The sequence below is a fragment of the Salmo trutta genome, chromosome 27, assembly GCF_901001165.1.
Source record: "Salmo trutta chromosome 27, fSalTru1.1, whole genome shotgun sequence".
Classification (NCBI taxonomy): Eukaryota; Metazoa; Chordata; class Actinopteri; order Salmoniformes; family Salmonidae; genus Salmo; species Salmo trutta.
In genome coordinates, this window is record NC_042983.1 from 10490035 (window position 1) to 10509154 (window position 19120).

At 44.3% G+C, this 19120-nt stretch overlaps 1 protein-coding gene across 1 annotated transcript; it reads left to right on the plus strand.

Moving 5' to 3' along the window:
- The first annotated feature begins 10717 nt into the window (after nt 1–10717).
- On the plus strand, nt 10718–14685 carry LOC115164287 (zinc finger protein 703). The gene is made up of 2 exons (XM_029716602.1): nt 10718–11434; nt 12333–14685. The coding sequence occupies exons 1-2, from the start codon at nt 11183–11185 to the stop codon at nt 13833–13835; spliced, it is 1755 nt and encodes a 584-aa protein (XP_029572462.1). The 5' UTR covers nt 10718–11182; the 3' UTR covers nt 13836–14685.
- The last annotated feature ends 4435 nt before the right edge of the window (nt 14686–19120 follow it).

Below are 19120 nucleotides of genomic sequence, written 5' to 3' on the forward strand. Positions count from 1 at the left end.
TCTAGCTTGGCAAAAGGTAGAGATATTCATAAAGGCCTCAAATTGAATCCAGGGAGCCTTGACTTACAATAGATAATGAAAAAACCACCAAGGACACTGACCAAACTCCATAAGCAGAGAGTAATGGTCTGTGCTCCCTGTGTTTCCCATCATGTCTAGTGTACTCAACAGTAATGAAATCCCCCAAGCCGCTGACATCTCCGGGCTCACAGAGAGAGACACACATGTTACTTACGCCTGGTTTATAGCAGGACTGGCTTAGGTCACACAGTGTAAGCACAAATAGTTATAGCATACTTCATAAGGTCAGAGCTCTCGTAAAAGTAACGAAGTACACACCACGGAAAACAGGAGAGAGAGCGAGAGAAGGAGAGAAGAACAGAGTTTCTTAGAGCAAGATGGAGAAGACGACTGGTCTGGACAAGACATAATGTTGACGCACACATAAAGACAAGCAGAGATAGTTCATCTCTCCATATGCACGCACAAACACACACACACACACACACACACACACACACACACACACACACACACACACACACACACGTTACCTTTTCATTTTATTATATGGGCTCTTTCACCTTCACCATAGAGACAGGCTGTCAGCTCAAGAATTCTCCCCAACTGCTCTCCTAAAGTGGATGACATTGGCCAGGCCATGGATTTGGTTTTAATAACAGTTAGCACAAACACTGTAAATTTACAGCTGTGAACGACTGTGAAAAGAGGCCCTAAATTTGCGAGAGCCATAAGTCCTCTCAGCGTCCCCTCCCTCCTTCCCTCCCTCCCTCCCTACCACTACCTCCACTGTGACAGCTGTTTGTACTCAGTATTGGGTCCAACACAGTACTTTGAAATAGCAATCAATGCCTTTATACTGCAGGGAGGGCTCGTAAAAGTGTCATTGGGAGGAATAAGCGAAGCCATATTTCACAGTTTTTTTTCTCCATTTTTAACGTTGAGTTATTACTGCAGAAATCTGTACCCATTAAAGGTGATATGATGTATTTTCTGCCTTGTTCTGAAACTCATTCATCAAGTCAGACCAGAAAGAAAACTGCACTTACGTCTTCACTTCAACCCCTCTCTCTTCCTCTCTGCTCCCCTGTTGTTGCCTGTCGTGTGTAATTTACGATGCACTGGGAGTGTAACCTTCTGGCAGGCCATGCAGAAGCAGCTTGCTCTTTCTCCTGGCAACTAAATAACCTTTATAAGGCCCAAACTTAGTTATTGGGGTGCTGCACACATGCACTGGGCCAGGGAAAGGAAGGACGAAACAGATCGACTGGATGAAAATGTAGAGATCAAAGGAAAGGCACACTAAAAGAAGAAGGATAAAGTGGAAAATTACCCTATTATGGGAAAGCAGCACAACAGAGAAACAGACTGTAGATGAGAGGAGGGGAACTTATAAAGCTACATAATCCTCCCGGTAATCAATAGAAGTATCGATTTCTATAGAAAAGCTGTTGGTGTTGTGTTATGTGAGGGCCTCCCATGATGGCTGTGTGGTTGTTGCTGGAGTCTCTCTCTCTCTCTCTCTCTCTCTCTCTTTCCCTCCGTCCCTCCCTTTCTCTCTCTGTGCCCCCTCCCCCTCTCTCGCTTCCCCTCTCTCTACCCCTCTCGCCGTCTGTCTGCAGAGCAAGGATTAATGACTGGGCTGCAGCGGTAGCCGGGGTCAGCAGGGGAAATATTTCATAAGTGTCAGCTTGGCCCACAGCGCTTAACACAAAGTTCCAAATGAGAATGCACACTCCGATGACAAACGGCAGTAGGCATGTGACTTTCTGGGGCACACATGACCGTAGAGGGGGGTGGGTTACGGTGATGTATGGGACTGCTTCACTTTCATGTATTCATCTCCAGCCTGTGAATTACACCCGTGGTCTGGCAGAGTGCTTTGTCACTACCACAAGGACCCAGGCTACAAGACTAATCGTATGTCCTCCACTACGTTTGGAATGCAGCTTTTTATAGTTTTGTTTTTCAACCAAATGGTTTCCTTAAAGTGAGAAATGAATTATAGTGACTAGTGGTGGATTTAAATGTCATTGTGAATCATCAATGACTGTCAATCTGGATCTGTTCCTAGACTCATACACATGGACAGCAGAAGGGAATAGGGTCTATGTTCTGGCAATGTATTTGTCAAGCAAATGATATGTTTTCAGCACACTCATCTGAGAAGACATATTATTTATCTGTCATCTTTGGAAGGTGACAGGCTATACAGCCTTTATAAAATAGGACTATTGCAAGTGCATTGTAGCTACACTGAGTGATGTACGTCTATAACACAGCCTACAGAATATCAGTTTCCCATGGGGGACTCAAAAAGTGCAAAAATAATAATTCTGGAATATCAAGATGGTGAACATAAGATGAAAATGTTCAATAGCAACTATTTTCTACCTTTATCTTTTGATAAAGTCAAACATTTGTAAATTATCCAAAATAATAAAGTATGGAAAAATGTATTTTCCATTTTCTGACTCCATCCCGGGATTTCGTTGTGGCATCATGACCCAGGGTTGGCAAGCAACACGCTGGGAGATTAATGGGGTGGGCGGACCAGTGCAATAACCGTTTGTTTGATGTGACAAGACTGATAGGCGTTGATTTACTTACACATTGATAGGCTTTTAATTGAGCGGCTCCATCCTTCGTCACATCAAAGGCAGGGCAACCGACAAGGTTCCCCCTCTCACTCCGGGCCTTGATGACTGACAGGTAGCCTACCGCTGTGATGCCAAACTTTTCCCTTCTCCTCCCACCACCACGTAGATTCAGGATATGCAGGAATCGCCGCAAAGGCAAACTAAAAACGTGGGACTGAAATGATGCTGTAGGCAAGTCTGGATTGTTGGCCTATATACCCACAGGATTCTCACACCGTCTTGTGGGGATTTTAAATGTAGGTTATTGCTATTGACAGGCTATGACCATATTATTATAACTATTTTCTAGACTTTGTAATTATCTATTACCTGACTGTCACTCACACATCTCTCACTGAATATTCCCTCTCACATGCAAATGAGCATGGGAAGTGTATTGTCACAAAAACACAAGTCCTTAACATGAAATCTAGATGGCCATGCCAATAAAAGTCTTTCTGATTACTTCTTTTCTTCTTACAAAACCATGGCTACATTATTTACACCACTATTTGCAGTCGGAGAACATTTTTACTTTATTTTTCTAAAAGATGCAATCATCATTTTTATCTGGGTTAGGCTGTTGATTCATGAATGTAGGGTCTATTGGGAATAGAGAACATCTGTATGTTATCACTTTTAGAAGCCAACAAATGTGCAGATGTATTTCATATCTGTGGAAGCTGATGTTCTTTTGTAATCAGGTTTGATAAATAACCATTTATAATATAATGTTTTGTTTGTTTTGCAATGAAGTGGAAGGATACATGGAGAAATCAAATGCTCCTTTGTTTGCGTGTGCATGCGTGTGAGTGTGTTTGTTATGTTTGTGTCCTTGGTGTTACAGAAAGGAGTAGGGTGATGAAGATATTGTGAGCCTGTGACTGTGAGTGTGAGGAGAGGAAGCAGCAGTGAGTTTAACAAGCGTGAGGAATGTGCAGGAGATTTCATTTGCACAGAGGCTGTCTCAAATAGCACCCTATTCCCTATATAGTCCACTACTTATGATCAGGGCCCATAGGTCAAAAGTAGTGGACTATATAGGAAATAGGGTGCTTTGGGATGCAAACCCCAAGCGTTCACTGCCCTGGAACCTGTCATGGGTCCTGTGAATGCCTCGATTGTACTGCTATAAAATGCCCTCTCTGGACCAATGGAAAAACACCTTTTGATGTCAGCTGAAATTTCACACAACAATGTAGGACAATCTGATTTGAGTCAGATGTGGTCGGGCAGTGAGTCAGTCTGTCTTTTCTTCCTTGGCATTCCCCCACCCACACCCACTATTCCTGATAACTTCTCCATGTGGAGAACAATAGCTGCTTTTGTTTCGTATCTTAGTGGGGAAGAATGTGAGATTGCACGCGTGTGGGTGTCTGTCATGCTTATGTGCATCTGTGTCTGTGCTTTTGTACAGGTGTATGTTAAAAGTGGAACCGGGGATCATACGAGGATCACTTTTCCTAGGAAATAAAAGTGGCAATCCACCATTAACGCTGCGAGGAAAGTCCATAGCTGCATACCAAATGGCACCCTAATCCCTTTATAGTGCACTACTTTTGAACAGAGCCCTACTATCAGCCCCGGTCAAAAGTAGTGCACTATACAGGGAATCGTGCCATTTGGGACAGAACCCATTATCCTGGTGTGATGATCAGGCAGAGCAGACAGATAGATGACAGGTAGGCAGGCAGGGTAGATAAGAGGAGAGCTGTGTTGGAGAGACAGACTGAGCTGACAACAGAGACAATCTAAACCCCTAAACTGGAGAGATAACTATATCAGCCACAGCGGTAGTACTGACACACAGATACATTACAATGTAAGAGAAATATGTAAATATCCCACTTCTTAAATCTTATCGTATGTGTGTGCACGTGTGCATGTGTGCGAGTGAGTGAGTGAGAAAAAGAGAGAGAGAGAGAGAGAGAGAGAGAGAGAGAGAGAGAGAGAGAGAGAGAGAGAGACAAAATTATTTTAAAGAGAGAACCCTGTATGTAGATACTTTTTTTTGTGAATGTTTAAAACCAGACCCAAGGAAAATTCATATTTTAAACTATTTGTCCAGGATGGAATGTTAGCTTCTAGGGTTTTCCTCTTTTAAGTGTTTGAAGCCTAAATGGCATGTCTGCTACACCCCATGAAACAGTCTTTGGCTGTATTATTTTTGGAGAACCCACAGACAGGGCTAGATCAGCAGAGCCCCAGCCTCAGGCCTGTATTCCCATTCCACACACCCCATAAATCAGTCACAGATAAGTAAATAGGAGTTATTTACATTCATTTCTTCTCCTCTGCCCCTCAGACCCTTTATCCTTCTCCTCTCTGTGCCTGCAGCATACAGTAGATGCGTACCAAATGGCTTGCTATTCCCATTAATTGCACTGCTTTGACCATGGCCCATGGGGAAATGCTCAAAAGTAGTGCACTATATAGGGAATAGGGTCCCATTTGGGATGCAGACAGTATTACACTACACTCAATCAGTCAGTAGTTTCTCTCCATTTACGCTTCATTGATACAATCAGAAGGCTATAGACATGGACATGGTCTGAAAACAACCTGAAATATGATCTTGCAACTCAACCAACTCACAAGCGAACATCCTCACGTGTGCCTCAAACTTTATTTTACTCTTACTTTAAAATTCCAGAAAATGATGTCATGACTTTAGAAGCTTCTGATAGGCTAATTGACATCATTTGAGTTAATTGGAGGTGTACCTGTGGATGTATTTCAAGGCCTACCTTCAAACTCAGTGCCTCTTTGCTTGACATCATTGGAAAATCAAAAGAAATCAGCCAAGACCTCAGAAAAAAAATTGTAGACCTCCACAAGTCTGGTTCATCCTTGGTAGCAATTTCCAAACGCCTAAAGGTGCCACGTTCATCTGTACAAACAATAGTATTTAAGTATAAACACCATGGGACCACGCAGCCATCATGCCGCTCATGAAGGAGACGTGTTCTGTCTCCTAGAGAAGAATGTACTTTGGTGCGAAAAGTGCAAATCAATCCCAGAACAATAGCAAAGGACCTTGTGAAGATGCTGGAGGAAACAGGTACAAAAGTATCTATATCCACAGTAAAACGAGTCCTATATCAACATAACCTGAAAGGACGCTCAGCAAGGAAGAAGCCACTACTCCAAAACCGCCATAAAAAAAGCCAGACTACGGTTTGCAACTGCACATGGGGACAAAGATCGTACTTTTTGGAGAAACGTCCTCTGGTCTGATGAAACAAAAATAGAACTATTTGGCCATAATGACCATTGTATGTTTGGAGGGAAAAGGGGGAGGCTTGCAAGCCGAAGAACACCATCCCAACCGTGAAGCACGGGGGTGGCAGCATCATGTTGTGGGGGTGCTTTGCTGCAGGAGGGACTGGTGCACTTCACAAAATAGATGTCTTCATGAGGAAGGAAAATTATGTGGATATATTGAAGCAACATCTCAAGACATCAGTCAGGAAGTTAAAGCTTGGTCGCAAATGGGTCTTCCAAATGTACAATGACCCCAAACATACTTCCAAAGTTGTGGCAAAATGACTTAAGGACAACAAAGTTAAGGTATTGGAGTGGCCATCACAAAGCCCTGACCTCAATCCTATAGACAATTTGTGAGCAGATCTGGAAAAACCGTGTGCGAGCATGGAGGCCTACAAACCTGATTCAGTTACACCAGCTCTGTCAGGAGGAATGGGCCAGAATTCACCCAACTTATTGTAGGAAGCTTGTGGAAGGCTACCTGAAACGTTTGACCCAAATTAAATAATTTAAAGGCAATGCTACCAAATACTAATTGAGTGTATGTAAACTTCTGACCCACTGGGAATGTGATGAAAGAAATAAAAGCTGAAATAAATCCTTCTCTCTACTATTATTCTGACATTTCACATTCTTAAAATAAAGTGGTGATCCTAACTGACCTAAGACAGGGAATGTTTACTCGGATTAAATGTCAGGAATTGTGAGAAACTGAGTTTAAATGTATTGGCTAAGGTGTATGTAAACTTCCGACTTCAACTGTACCATTACGCTCTACACTCAACTGAGTCAAACACCAGCCTTTCACCACTTAAATGAATAAGGCCTGCCATGAAGCTAGGCATCCATTTCAGGCCTCAGTGGGTCTATAAATCACAGGATTACAGACAGAGGGGCATGTCTGTGGGGTCCTCTACTCTCAGTTACCTAGCCATGTAGCCTCAGCTCCATATAGCCACAGGACAGGGCGTTTTGTTAGGCTGCTGTTCTAGTAAAGACCTCTTGCTTTGATATGGCCATGCAAAGGCAAATGCCTCCAGGGCCAAAGGAATTTCTACTCCTGAGCACCCTCTTGACGGAAAACCTGCCCCTTAAATATCAACAACAGGAAGTGGCCATCAGTCACCAACACGCCACAACAGCTGTTACAAGCCCCACTTCAATGCAAGACATGAAAGGAACTACTCCCCGTTGTTTCAGCCCTCCCCTTTTTTCTTTCTCTCGCTCTTTGTGTCTTTTTCCTCTCTTGCCCTCCTCCAGGGCTCCTTTCTACCCCCTCCTTCTTTAACCCGCCCCACCCACACTTATCCTCTCTCTCAACCCACCGACCCCCTTGGAAATGGAGAAATGAGTTATGTCAGTGAATGACTTGAGTTATAAGCATGGCACGTTTCCTTGTGACATTTTTCAAAGCTTTAGATCAGAAGTAGACACCGAGTAAAAAAAATCTATTTGAAGCTCATTCAATTCTTGCCTGCCTCATAGCCTAGCCTACTCTTGAATTGGCCTGTGAACAGAATCACCAACCCGCGTATGCATCATCTGTTTATACATCTTACATCCCACGGTGGAGACAGAATAAAACAAACACACAGACAGACAGACAGACACATTCAAAAGGAAGATCACATCACACTTAACCCTGAGTACATCTGCATACACATGTTCTTGGATCTCGGCAGGTTATTTGAGTGTTAGCTGCAGTGTGTAGGTGAGAAGTGATGGCTAAAGGCTAACGATGACAAGTCAGACAGTGATCCTGTTGAGTGAGGCAGAAGAAGTGACTTCATCTATCCACCCCCAGCCAGCCATTCAGCCAGCCAGCTTCCCACTCCCTTTCCTCTTAACTGCAGATAAATGGCATTAGTCATTATAGTCAAGGACTCCACTGCTGACAACACTTGATAAGCACTGTCACAGACTTTCTACGTCCTATTATTTTTTTTTAAAGCAGCACAGGAAAATCCCTTATTTATTGTTCTCTTGAGTCATTGAGTCTGTCAGCTAGCTTAGTGTTCTCAGTTTAACAAGGTTGAATGAACAGCATGGTGTTGTTTAGAACCGAACAGACATGTACAGTGCATTTGGAAAGTATTCAGACCCCTTGACTATTTCCACATTTTGTTACGTTACAGCCTTATTCTAAAATGTATTAAATTGTCTCGCCCCCCCCCCCACCCCCCTACCCATCAATCTACACACAATCCCTCATAATGACAAAGCAAAAACAGGTTTTTAGACATTTTTGCAAATGTATAAAAAAAATAATAATACTGAAAGATAACATTTACATAAGTATTCAAATCCTTTACTCAGTACTTAGTTGAAGCACCTTTAGCAGTGATTACAGCCTTGAGACTTCTTGGGTATGACACGACAAGCTTGGCACACTTGTATTTGGGGAGTTTCTCCAATTCTTTTATGCAGATCCTCTCAAGCTCTGTCAGGTTGGATGGGGAGCATTGCTGCACAGCCATTTTCAGGTCTCTCCAGTGATGTTTCATCGGGTTCAAGTCCGGGCTCTGGCTGGGCCAATCAAGGACATTCAGAGACTTGTACCGAAGCCACTCCTGCATTGTCTTAGCTGTGTGCTTAGGGTCGTTGTCCTGTTGGAAGGTAAACCTTTGCCCCAGTCTGAGGTCTTGAGCGCTCTGGAGCAGGTTTTAATCAAGGATCTCTCTGTACTTTGCTCTGTTAATCCTTCCCTCAATTCTGACTAGTCTCGCAGTCCCTGCCACTGAAAAACATCCCCACAGCATGAAGCTGCCACCGCCATGCTTCACCGTGCCAGATTTCCTCCAGATGTGAGGCTTGGCATTCAGGCCAAAGAGTTCAATCTTGGTTTCATCAGACCAGAGAATCTTGTTTCTCATGGTCTGGGAGTCTTTAGGTTCCATTTGGCAAACTCCAAGCAGGCTGTCATGTGACTTTTACTGAGGAGTGGCTTCCATCTGGCCACTCTACCATAAAGGCCTGATTGGTGGAGCGCTGTGGAGATGGTTGTCCTTCTGGAAGGTTCTCCCATCTCCACAGAGGAACTCTGGAGCTCTGTCAGAGTGACCATGGGGTTTTTGGTCACCTCCCTGACCAAGGCCCTTCTCCCCCGATTGCTCAGTTTGGCCAGGCGGCCAGCTTTAGGAAGAATCTTGGTGGTTCCAAACCTCTTCCATTTAAGAATGATGGAGGCCACTGTGTTCTTGGGGAACTTCAATGCTGCAGAAATGTTTTGGTACCCTTCCCCAGATCTGTGCCTCGACACAATCCTGTCTCAGAGCTCTATGGACAATTCCTTCAACCTCATGGCTTGGTTTTTGCTCTGACATGCACTGTTAACTGTGGGACCTTATATAGACAGATGTGTGCCTTTCCAAATCATGTCCAATCAATCAAATTGTAGAAACATCTCAAGGATGGAAACAGGATGCACCTGAGCTCAATTTCGAGTCTCTTAACAAAGGGCCTGAAAACTTATGTAAATAAGGTATTTCTGTTTTTATATTTTTAATAAATGTGCAAAAATGTATAAAAACCTGATGTCGCTTTGACATTATTGGGTTTGTGTGTAGATTGATGAGGATTTTTTTCATTTAATCCATTTTAGAATAAGGCTGAAACGTAACAGAATGTGAAAAAAGGAAAGGGTCTGAATAATTTCCGTATGCACAGTAGATACAGCTGTTGTTTAGGAAGATACTGTAGAACACATACATTTGCTACAGATGTGTTGACTTGTTACTCATCTCAACTGGCCCGAGAAGCAAAATGTTTCGATTTTTATATCTGAATAAGGGAAAAAATCTATTTGTGTAATAACTTGATATGTTGATTGTTGGATAATATCTGTTGAATAGTGACTCATTTTGTTGCTGTGTTGTCAGACAGTTGCTGTTGTGTTGTCATGACGGGCATCTCTAGACACAAGCGTGTCATTCTAATGTATAACCTCAATGGAGACAACGGCGGGTATTATATGGCCGCTATAACAAGAGGTGACGTGGCATCTGGGAGAGAAATGAGAACTATCATACCAGACACAATTTATGACCATTGGAGGAGCAGAGTACCCTCAGCATCAAAGTTTATTTCTTTCAGCCCGAACTTAATAGCATCTGTCAGGACTAATTTTCCAATAATACAACCAATTCATTGCGCAATTAGATTAGTTAAATTACCTAATTGGCGATTCAGATAGCAGCAATGCAATGAAGTCATTAACATTCCAGAATTGTACCCAGACACGAACATAGGGCTGTTATTTCGAATGCACTTAATTTATTTACAAGGGGAATGGATAGGCTATATAAAAAAAATGACCTCTTCAGGAAACCATCAGCCTGTTCTGTGGCTACGCGCTATATATGATAGAGATACTTTTTATGTCAATAAAAAACGACTTAATGACAGTTATCATAATAATATGTCTATATGTCTTGGGCTCCCGAGTTGAGCTGCGGTCTAAGGCACTGCATCTCAGTGCAAGAGGTGTCACTACAGTCCCTGGTTCGAATCCAGGCTGTATCACATCCGGCCGTGATTGGGAGTCCCATAGGGCGGCACACACTTGACCCAGCGTCATCCGGGTTTGGCTGGGGTAGGCTGTCATTGTAAATAATAATTTGAATTGGTTCTTAACTGGCTTGCCTAGTTAAATAAAGGTTAAATAAAATTGCAACAAAAAAGAACATAGGCCATACTTTACCACATTGCTACAGAGAGTGTAAGGGTGTGGGCATAGGCAGGCCACGCCTCTACATGGAGAGAGTCTTCCTCCTTTTGAATGCGGGAACTCGCTATTGGGCGGCGGCTTCTTGCTTTGAAATTCCTCGTCCTTAGATCTTTAGTATGTGAAATGAGCATGGTACTAGCTGTTGTGTGAACTGAGAGAGACAGTGGGACATCGACGGAGCAGCCTGACCATATCCTCTACGGCGATATTCGATTTAGTCCTTTTTTATTCTGTTCTTGTGATAACTGACTACTGATGATCTTTATGCTCCATTCTAAGGAAAGTATTTTGAAGGGACAGAAGAGCGGATCAAGGAATGATGACATTTGAGATAAATCTTCCTCTTTAAAGACGATAATTTGATCTGATTCAGGGAACCCATGCTAGCGTTGGTATATTTGGATTAAACAAACCGGGTACTTATCATTGATTATTGATTTGCGCATAATACGGTGTGTACATAAATGTATTTCGACTTGCACCTACACGTTCGCTGCCCTCGCCTGAACTCTGCGCCGCCTCGATCCAGATGAACGATTCTCCCCACGGATCTGAAGCGCATTTACGCAGTCCGTCCCCCGAGCGCACCGGTAACAACAGCGGTAATTCACCCCAGAGAGGAGCGAAAAGACCGCTGGTTTCCGTACCTTCACCCTCAGATCCAACACGCCAGGCTAAAAGGCTGCCGATTCGGATTCTAAAGATGTTGAGCGCACACAGCAGCCACTTGCTACACCCGGAATATCTCCAACCCCTGACGTCCGCGCCAGTGAGCATTGAGGTAAGCGAAGCGCATCTTCTAAAACGGTCTAATTGTTCAATCATCATCTACCGTGTTAATGTTTGGAAATGTCTACATATATTTCGAAATCTTCCCATGTAGTTTACGAGATTAATCATGAATTACGCATCAAACTACGCATCAAATTGTCGCTAATGAGTCAACAGTTTACATTACAATGCTGTTTATATTTATTTCCCCTTTTAAGTTTTGTTCTTAGATAATACAAACATGAGCCAACGAATTACACTGAATGAATCTCTCAAATTAGTAGCCTATTATTGAGTCGACTTTTTTAGACTACATAAATAACTCTCAGATATTGTGCGTAATTGTCTTCAAAAGAAGGAAACAGAAATAGTTCAATCGTTTCCTTCGTTTTCTCCAAATATAACAGATGCTGTTTACCCCGTGCCAACATTGCAGTCATAAATCTTTCTTTCTATTGGGGATTTTCAAACTGAATACACAGGGACACACAACTCTCGAGCAGAATTATGTTTCCTTCCCTCTGCGGATATATGACTCATGGGCTAATTTATGACTAACATTTATAACACATTTTACTGCACCTCGTTGTGATGACATTTATTGGATGGAAATCACATCCATGTATTTTATTTGGCCTATTAAATGATAGTGGCTGAAATAGATTTCTAGTGGAAATACGACACTCAGCACAAATACTACAGAATAGTAACCAAATAGTTACAGAATAGTAACCAAATAGTTACAGAATAGTAACCAAATAGTTACATAATAGTAACCAAATAATTACAGAATTACCCCAATACTTACCAAATGACCATCCAATGTAAGTCTAGTATAGAGTGTGAATATAGAGTGTTTTTAACGTGGCAGTGCTCTCATCCTGTCTCTGTGTGTGTCGCCCCCTCAGCTGGATGCTAAGAAGAGTCCCCTGGCCCTGCTCGCTCAGACCTGCTCTCAGATCGGCAAACCAGACCCCCCGTCCTCGTCCAAACTGGGCTCCCTCTCCTCCGGCAGCCTCAGTGACAAGGACCCATCCGGACGCTCCTCCAGCTCCGGCCACAAGTCTGGAGACCAGCACCAGTCTCTGGAGGATAAGTCTAGCTTCAAGCCTTACAACAAGGCCGGAGGGGAATCCCGCAAGGATGGGCTGTTGACCAAGGGTGCTACAGACAAAGCTGGCTTCAGAGTGCCCAGTGGTGGATCCGGGAGCGGCGGCTCTTGCCCTTCCTTCCCCTCACACTCCACCTCTCCTAGCTCCAGCTCCCCTCCCCTGCACTCCCAAGGCCAGTCCCACAGACAGACCCAGTCCCCCTCCACACAGCAGCAGACATCACACTCTCAGGCCCTGCACATGGACAAAAAGCCAGTGAGCTCAGACCAGGCCAGCTCAGACAGCAACAGCAGCACAGGGAAGAAAGACTCAGATCACAGCAAGGAGAGGCTGGATGGGGCCCAGCTAGCTAACTCCAGTCACATGCGGGCTAGCGCCAACTCCAGCAATGCCAGCTCCGCTAGCAGCCCGCGGCCGGAGAGCAAGGCTGACCCACAGTCCTCTCAGCCTGGGCTAGGCTCTGGACACATCGCCCCTGTCTCCCCCTTCAAACCAGGACACTCCGTCTTCCCCATGCCCCCCGCCTCCATGGGCTACCATGGCTCCATAGTGGGCGCCTATGCAGGCTACCCCTCTCAGTTCCTGGATCATACTAAGTCTAGTCTAGGGATGGGGATCCCAGGGAAGCACCCTGGCTCCAGCCCCCTCACTGGGGCCTCACCTCCATCCCTCATGCAGGGTCTATGCAGGGACCCATACTGTTTGACCTATCCCAACCACCCCCATCTAGGGGGCAGCAACTGCAATACGTGTGTCCACGACCCCTCCTCCCTAAAATCAGGTTTCCAAATCATGTATCCATCTCACCACCTCCACTCCCTCCACCCCAGCTCTCTATCCTCCACCACCCCCACCCTGTCCCACCCGCTCTACACCTACGGCTACATGCTGCAGAACGAGCCCCAGCCACACGCCTGTAACTGGGTGTCAGTAGGAGGGCCGTGTGACAAACGTTTCTCCACGTCAGAGGAGCTGCTGGCCCACCTGCGTACTCACACAGCTCTCTCTGGTGGGCTGGACAGTAAGCTCCTCTCTGCCTACCCCTCCTCTGTCTCCTCAGCCGCCTCCTGCCACCTCCACCTTCCCCAACCCGGCAGCCCTGGCACCATGCCCAGCTCCTTCTCCCTGCGGGGGTCACCTGGCTTAGGCCTGGCCCGCTACCACCCCTACACCAAGGCCCACCTGCCCGGAGCCCCAGGCCTGTCCATGCATTCTCTACAGGCCTCCTCGCCCTACTACTCCCCCTATGCCCTCTACAGCCAGAGACTGGGCTCAGCCTCTGCCCTGGGCTACCAGTGATGTCTGAGGACACAGAGACAACAGAACAGGCACCTCAGACATGCACAGTGGATGGATGAACCAGGCCCCGTCTGGACAGGAGGGGTCTTTGCCAGTCACTACAACAAGGGTGCCTCACCCTGCCTGTCTGGAATACCACCTGTTGCCACAGGATTCTGAATGGCATTGCAATGGCGAGAGACCCAGTGGTGATGGCTGGCCAGCAGTACAGGCCCAGAGACATTGGTGTGTGGGCCAGACACCTGCCTGGGAACAGAAAGGAGCTTGAATTTGATTGGATGAGATGGTGGAATTTAGATTGGTTTTTGATTTTAGATGATGATTTTTTTCCCGCTCCCTCCTAGGAATGAAAACGTGTATTTATTTTTCACTTGAGCGCTTGGCATTCAAACTGGGGGAAGTTTACTATCCAAATGAATTGTTCATAAATATTCTAATAGAAAAAATGATTTGAATCATAGCATTATGTCTATCATACACTCTTTAAATAAAGTTTTGCACCATGGCAAAGATGGACTGATGTTTTTTTTCTGGAGGAATAAGCCTACTTTTTAACATTTCTCCTGTATCTTTCCATTTCCGCAGTTTTTTTCCATCTGCTATTCACACTCTGAGGGAGTATCGCATGTCCTGACGGTGAAAGTCTTCTTGATAAATTGCCATTTATTTTCTATTTGTAAGCAGAGATGTCATATTTTTTCAAGTGTTATTGTGTGAGCCCGTTGGGGTTGCTGACTGTCATTGAAAGAGGACGAGATTAAATCGAACAAAATAAAAACACAACGATGGCAGTGCTATCCATCTGACAGGGAAATGTCTTATTTTGTTTAATAAATGATACTTGATTGCATTTAAAGTTGTTTTGTCTTAATTAAATGTTTATATAATGCCCTAACGTAAAACTAGTTTTCATCATGGGTATAAGAGGGTCATTTATCTGTTAAATGTAATTACATTTAGCTGTTGCACTGCAGTTATCTCTATGGACCAGTATAGTAATGATTTGGTGATATACTACAGCTATATGGCTATGTGGTATATTTAAGCAGTAAGGCCCGAGGTGGTGTGGTATATGGCCAATATACCACGTCTAAAGGCTGTTCTTAAGCACAACGCAACGCGGAGTGCCTGGAGACAGCCCTTAGCCGTGGTATATTGGCCATATATCACAAACAAGTATTTTTGCGTCATGTGTAACCTTTATATAACTAGGCAAGTCGGTTAAGAACAAATTCTTATTTACAATGAAGGCCTACACCAGCCAAACCCAGATGACACTTGGCCAATTGTGCGCTGCCCTATGGGACTCCCAATCATGGCCGGTTGGGATACAGCCTATACCCGTGGTATATTATCTGATATACCACGGCTTTCAGCCAATCATCATCTAGGACCCAAACTACCCAGTTTATAATTCAGAATAAATAATAGCAGTTGACAGGATTTTAGTGTCTCAGAGAAGGCAGATCAGGTCAACTCACATTTTACCCAGCTTCTTTCTAAAGACAACTATCCCTCCTTCCTCCCCTTCTCCCTCTACCGCCACCATAATGTTGGCTGTTGGGAGTGCAGGGTTTAATTGCTGATGCTTGTTTGTTAGCGGGCCAGAATAGCCGTCTCAGCAGCACTGTGGCTTGCTAGCTGTCTCTGAATGGCTGCTGGGTCAGTGGGATTTCAATAATGACTAGAGAGAGGGATGCCAACCCTGGCTCCCCTCTCTGTCTGATGCATGGCCCTGCTGCACAAAGGCCAGGACTGACAATGCAAGCGGTAAATAGAGAAATATTAATCAAAGCTCTTGACATTTTGTCCTCCCAGAGAGGAGTACAGCCTTTAAACCAGGCAGCGCAAACAAAAAGACTATGTGCGTCCCAAATACCACCCTATTCTCTATGTAGGACACTACTTTGGACCAGAGCTCTATGGGAATAGGGTGCCATTTGGGATGCATTCTACGGCTCTCTCCTGGTGGGGGAAAGCATTTTGTAGGTTAATAAATACAAAACTGTATTATGTATAATCTGAGGTCAGATTTGTCTGTTTTTAGTATTTGTTAGATACTAATATTAAGGAAAGAGAATGTAAGCCTAGGTAACAACAACAGCACAGTTCAGCAATTCCAGGGGTTTGGATCTTGGTTAAATAATGGTTTATTTCTCCAGCCTTTAACTGTCTGACAGTGTATAGTATAGGAGGTTTATCCAGGAGTAAAAAGGCTAGTAGTCTGTCTCAGGGGCGGCTATTGACCCAGACTCCCCTAGCAAGAGAAGCACTCTCGGTTCATTAGCACTCCAGACAGGGGGGAGAGAAAGAGAGAGAGGCGAGCACAGGTGTCACTTGACAGGGCCATTAACAAAATAGATCACCCTCCCAAACCATGGTGGGCTGGCCAGCTCCAGACCATCAAGATCACTCTGCCCTGAGAGCTGAGCACAGGAACTCATCAGGAGGGATGCCCAGCGGACACATTTTTCATCCCCAGGAACAAGCTAAGGCCCACAGCAGAGGGGGATGGGAGTGTCTGCCACACATATGGTTTATCTGGGTTCTCTACCTGATTTCAGGGTTGGAATCAAAACTAGGACAGAGAAATTGTTGTTTTGAGGTTGTACTGTAAATAACAAGAACTTTTATATTGAAGAATGTTAAACTGTTTAAAAGCGGTCCACTAAACTGGGTCATACCCTGGTTTGTGTTGCCACCTATGGGTCTGTTGTAGAAGTAAAGATTATATATTTGACTGAGTACTGTACTACTTATTACTCTTTGCCATGTTGTACATGGCTATTGACTTTGTATATCCGGGTCCCTGTGTAAATGTAGTAGTAAACGTCAGAGTTTAAATATGAAGTTAATGTCCTGGGTGAGGCTGGCACTGGCCCTTAAAATACTTGTGACAGATCAGCCTCACACTAGTGTATTAGAGAGGGGCCTAGAGCCAGAGGTCAAACTGAGGGCAAAACTTTCAATCTTGTCCACAGGGAGGAATTAATTCCGCTGTCGCTATTTACACTCGTTCATCAAATGCCTCACTATTCTTTCCATCCAAGTACTCTCATCAATCTCACTCTCCATCTATCTTTCTCCCCTCTCACTGCTCCAGCTGAGTCAACACCCAGATTCTCAATTTCTGTCGCCTCTGCTCTGCAGGCTGGCTGGGCGAGGAGAAGGAGGGGTGAGGAGGGCAATTCATAAAGTCTCCAGCTGCTGTCCTCCAAGGAGGGCCCACACCTGAGATAGATTGATCTCCCTGTCCTGTCCCTACTTCCTGGGTGTGGTGGGGACAGGGACAGACAGAGAGAGGTTGCTTCCCGATTGGTAGCGTCCCAGTTGCGTCCCAATTCCCTACATAGTGTACTAAGTTTACCAGAACCGTTTGGACCCTGGTCAAAAGTAATGCTCTATAAAGGGAGTCGGGTGCCATTTGGGACACAACAAGGGAGATTGTAGCCTCTCTCTCGGGCTGAAAGAGAGCTGTGTTGCCTGCCTGCCTGCTTGCCTGGCTGCATGTCACTGTGGGGTCCTGGGCAGACGGCCCCAGTGATTAATGATAGGGTGTGGAGCTGCTCCTCAATTAGACGCCAAGTCCACACTGGCTTACCATGCTGACAGCCATGGCAGAGAGAGAGAGAGAGAGAGAGGCATCCTCGCTCTCATATACACACACTATTTCTCTCTTTCTCTCTCTATTTCTCTCACTTACACTCTCTCTCTCTCTCATATACACAAACAAACAGTCAAACAAAACCAAATGTTAACTTCAACTTCCATGACTCTGACCTCTATGTTGAGCTTCATTCAGAACAGGACACAATGCAGAGCTCTACTCTTTCCAACAGTGACCACACTGTAAAGCAAACCAGATGGTAAAACACATCCTTCATCAGGGCCATTAAGCAATCACACAGTTCCTGCTTTATTTCCAAATAAAAACACGAGGAATGCCTCTCTCTACATGCTTCAAATCAACCTCTCATCTCATTCACACCCGAATTTAAGCACAGCATAATGCCAGTCTTTAAAGCAATAACAAAGAAATAAAGCACATGGCGCCCCAAGGGAGGCCAAACTCGTTTGAACCACCACCTCTTCTGCTCTGCTCCAATCTCGTTTGTCCCATTGCATGCGTGTGCGCCGTTAATAAACATACACCCGGTAACCCCGGAGCAGAAAAGTACATCGCAATTATGGCGCACCGCTAATAACGCGCATACCGCTATTGCAGCTGGATTCCATTTGTTTGTGAGCTGGGAGAGCTTGGCGGGGATGTCACAATCACGGTGTTGCACAGGAGAAGGTGCCTTGGCAAGGAATGAGCGTTGGCCCTGCTACTTGCCATTATTAGCTAGGTATGCCATTTTTTTCCCCCTTCACTTAGTATTTATGGATCGTTCCACGAAAAGAGTGCCTCTTCACGTCCCTTTGATATTTTCAGTAGAAGTTGTGCACCAATTTTGAATTTTAAATGCCTGTTATATTAAATGAAGTGGTATTTTATAGAACACATGGGAAATTCCATTATTCTGATTTTTTTAAAGTGGCAAAATTCAGCATGTCCCTATGTCAACCCTGTTGATTATTATTTATTTAATGTGATTAATGATTCATGTATTTATGTCCCTCTTTTCAAGGTCAACCCTGTTATGTGCACTGAACTCTCATTTTAATATGGTGAAAATATTCCTTTTTAAATATTTTTGTCAAAAAAATACATTGAACATCTAATAGTCAAATCATAGTGTAAAAGCAGGTGAGCTGGTTCTACTCTTTTTGGTCATTTTCTGACCTTTTGTGGTGGAAAACTGCAGGTCAAACATAACACGTCAACCCTGTTACCAATAGATGGACAGGCCAAAAAGGTTTTAGCAATTTCATTTTTTTGTGAAGCTTGCACACAACAAGCTTCCATTCCCCCTCATGAGGGGATTTATTCCTGATTTAAGATGAGATCATTAACCCTGTTACGGTCGGTCAATCCTGATTTTATTTGCCACTTATAGGTACATACTATAGTCATTTTGTTATTTAACTTCTTGAGATGGGAAGACGTGTTTTTTGAATAAATTGAACATGTGCTCTTGATGACAGAATGTTAAAATTAGGTGAAATCAAAAGTTTTTTTGACCAAGTTACACTTCTCAAAAGGTTACAAATTGGTGGAACAACCCTTATGGTTTCTGCCTCTGTTGTCTCTCTCAAATCAAAGAGTCTGTCCAAACCCAGACGCACTCTTTAGTCAAAATGTCTAGCTAGAGAGAAGTTATTTAGGTCATACCTTCAATGCA

Coding starts and splice junctions, on each gene's coding strand:
- LOC115164287 (XM_029716602.1), top strand. CDS start 11,183: ATGAACGATTCTCCCCACGGATCTGAAGCGCATTTACGCAGTCCGTCC. Junction 11,435..12,332: donor CCGCGCCAGTGAGCATTGAG/GTAAGCGAAGCG, acceptor TCGCCCCCTCAG/CTGGATGCTAAGAAGAGTCC.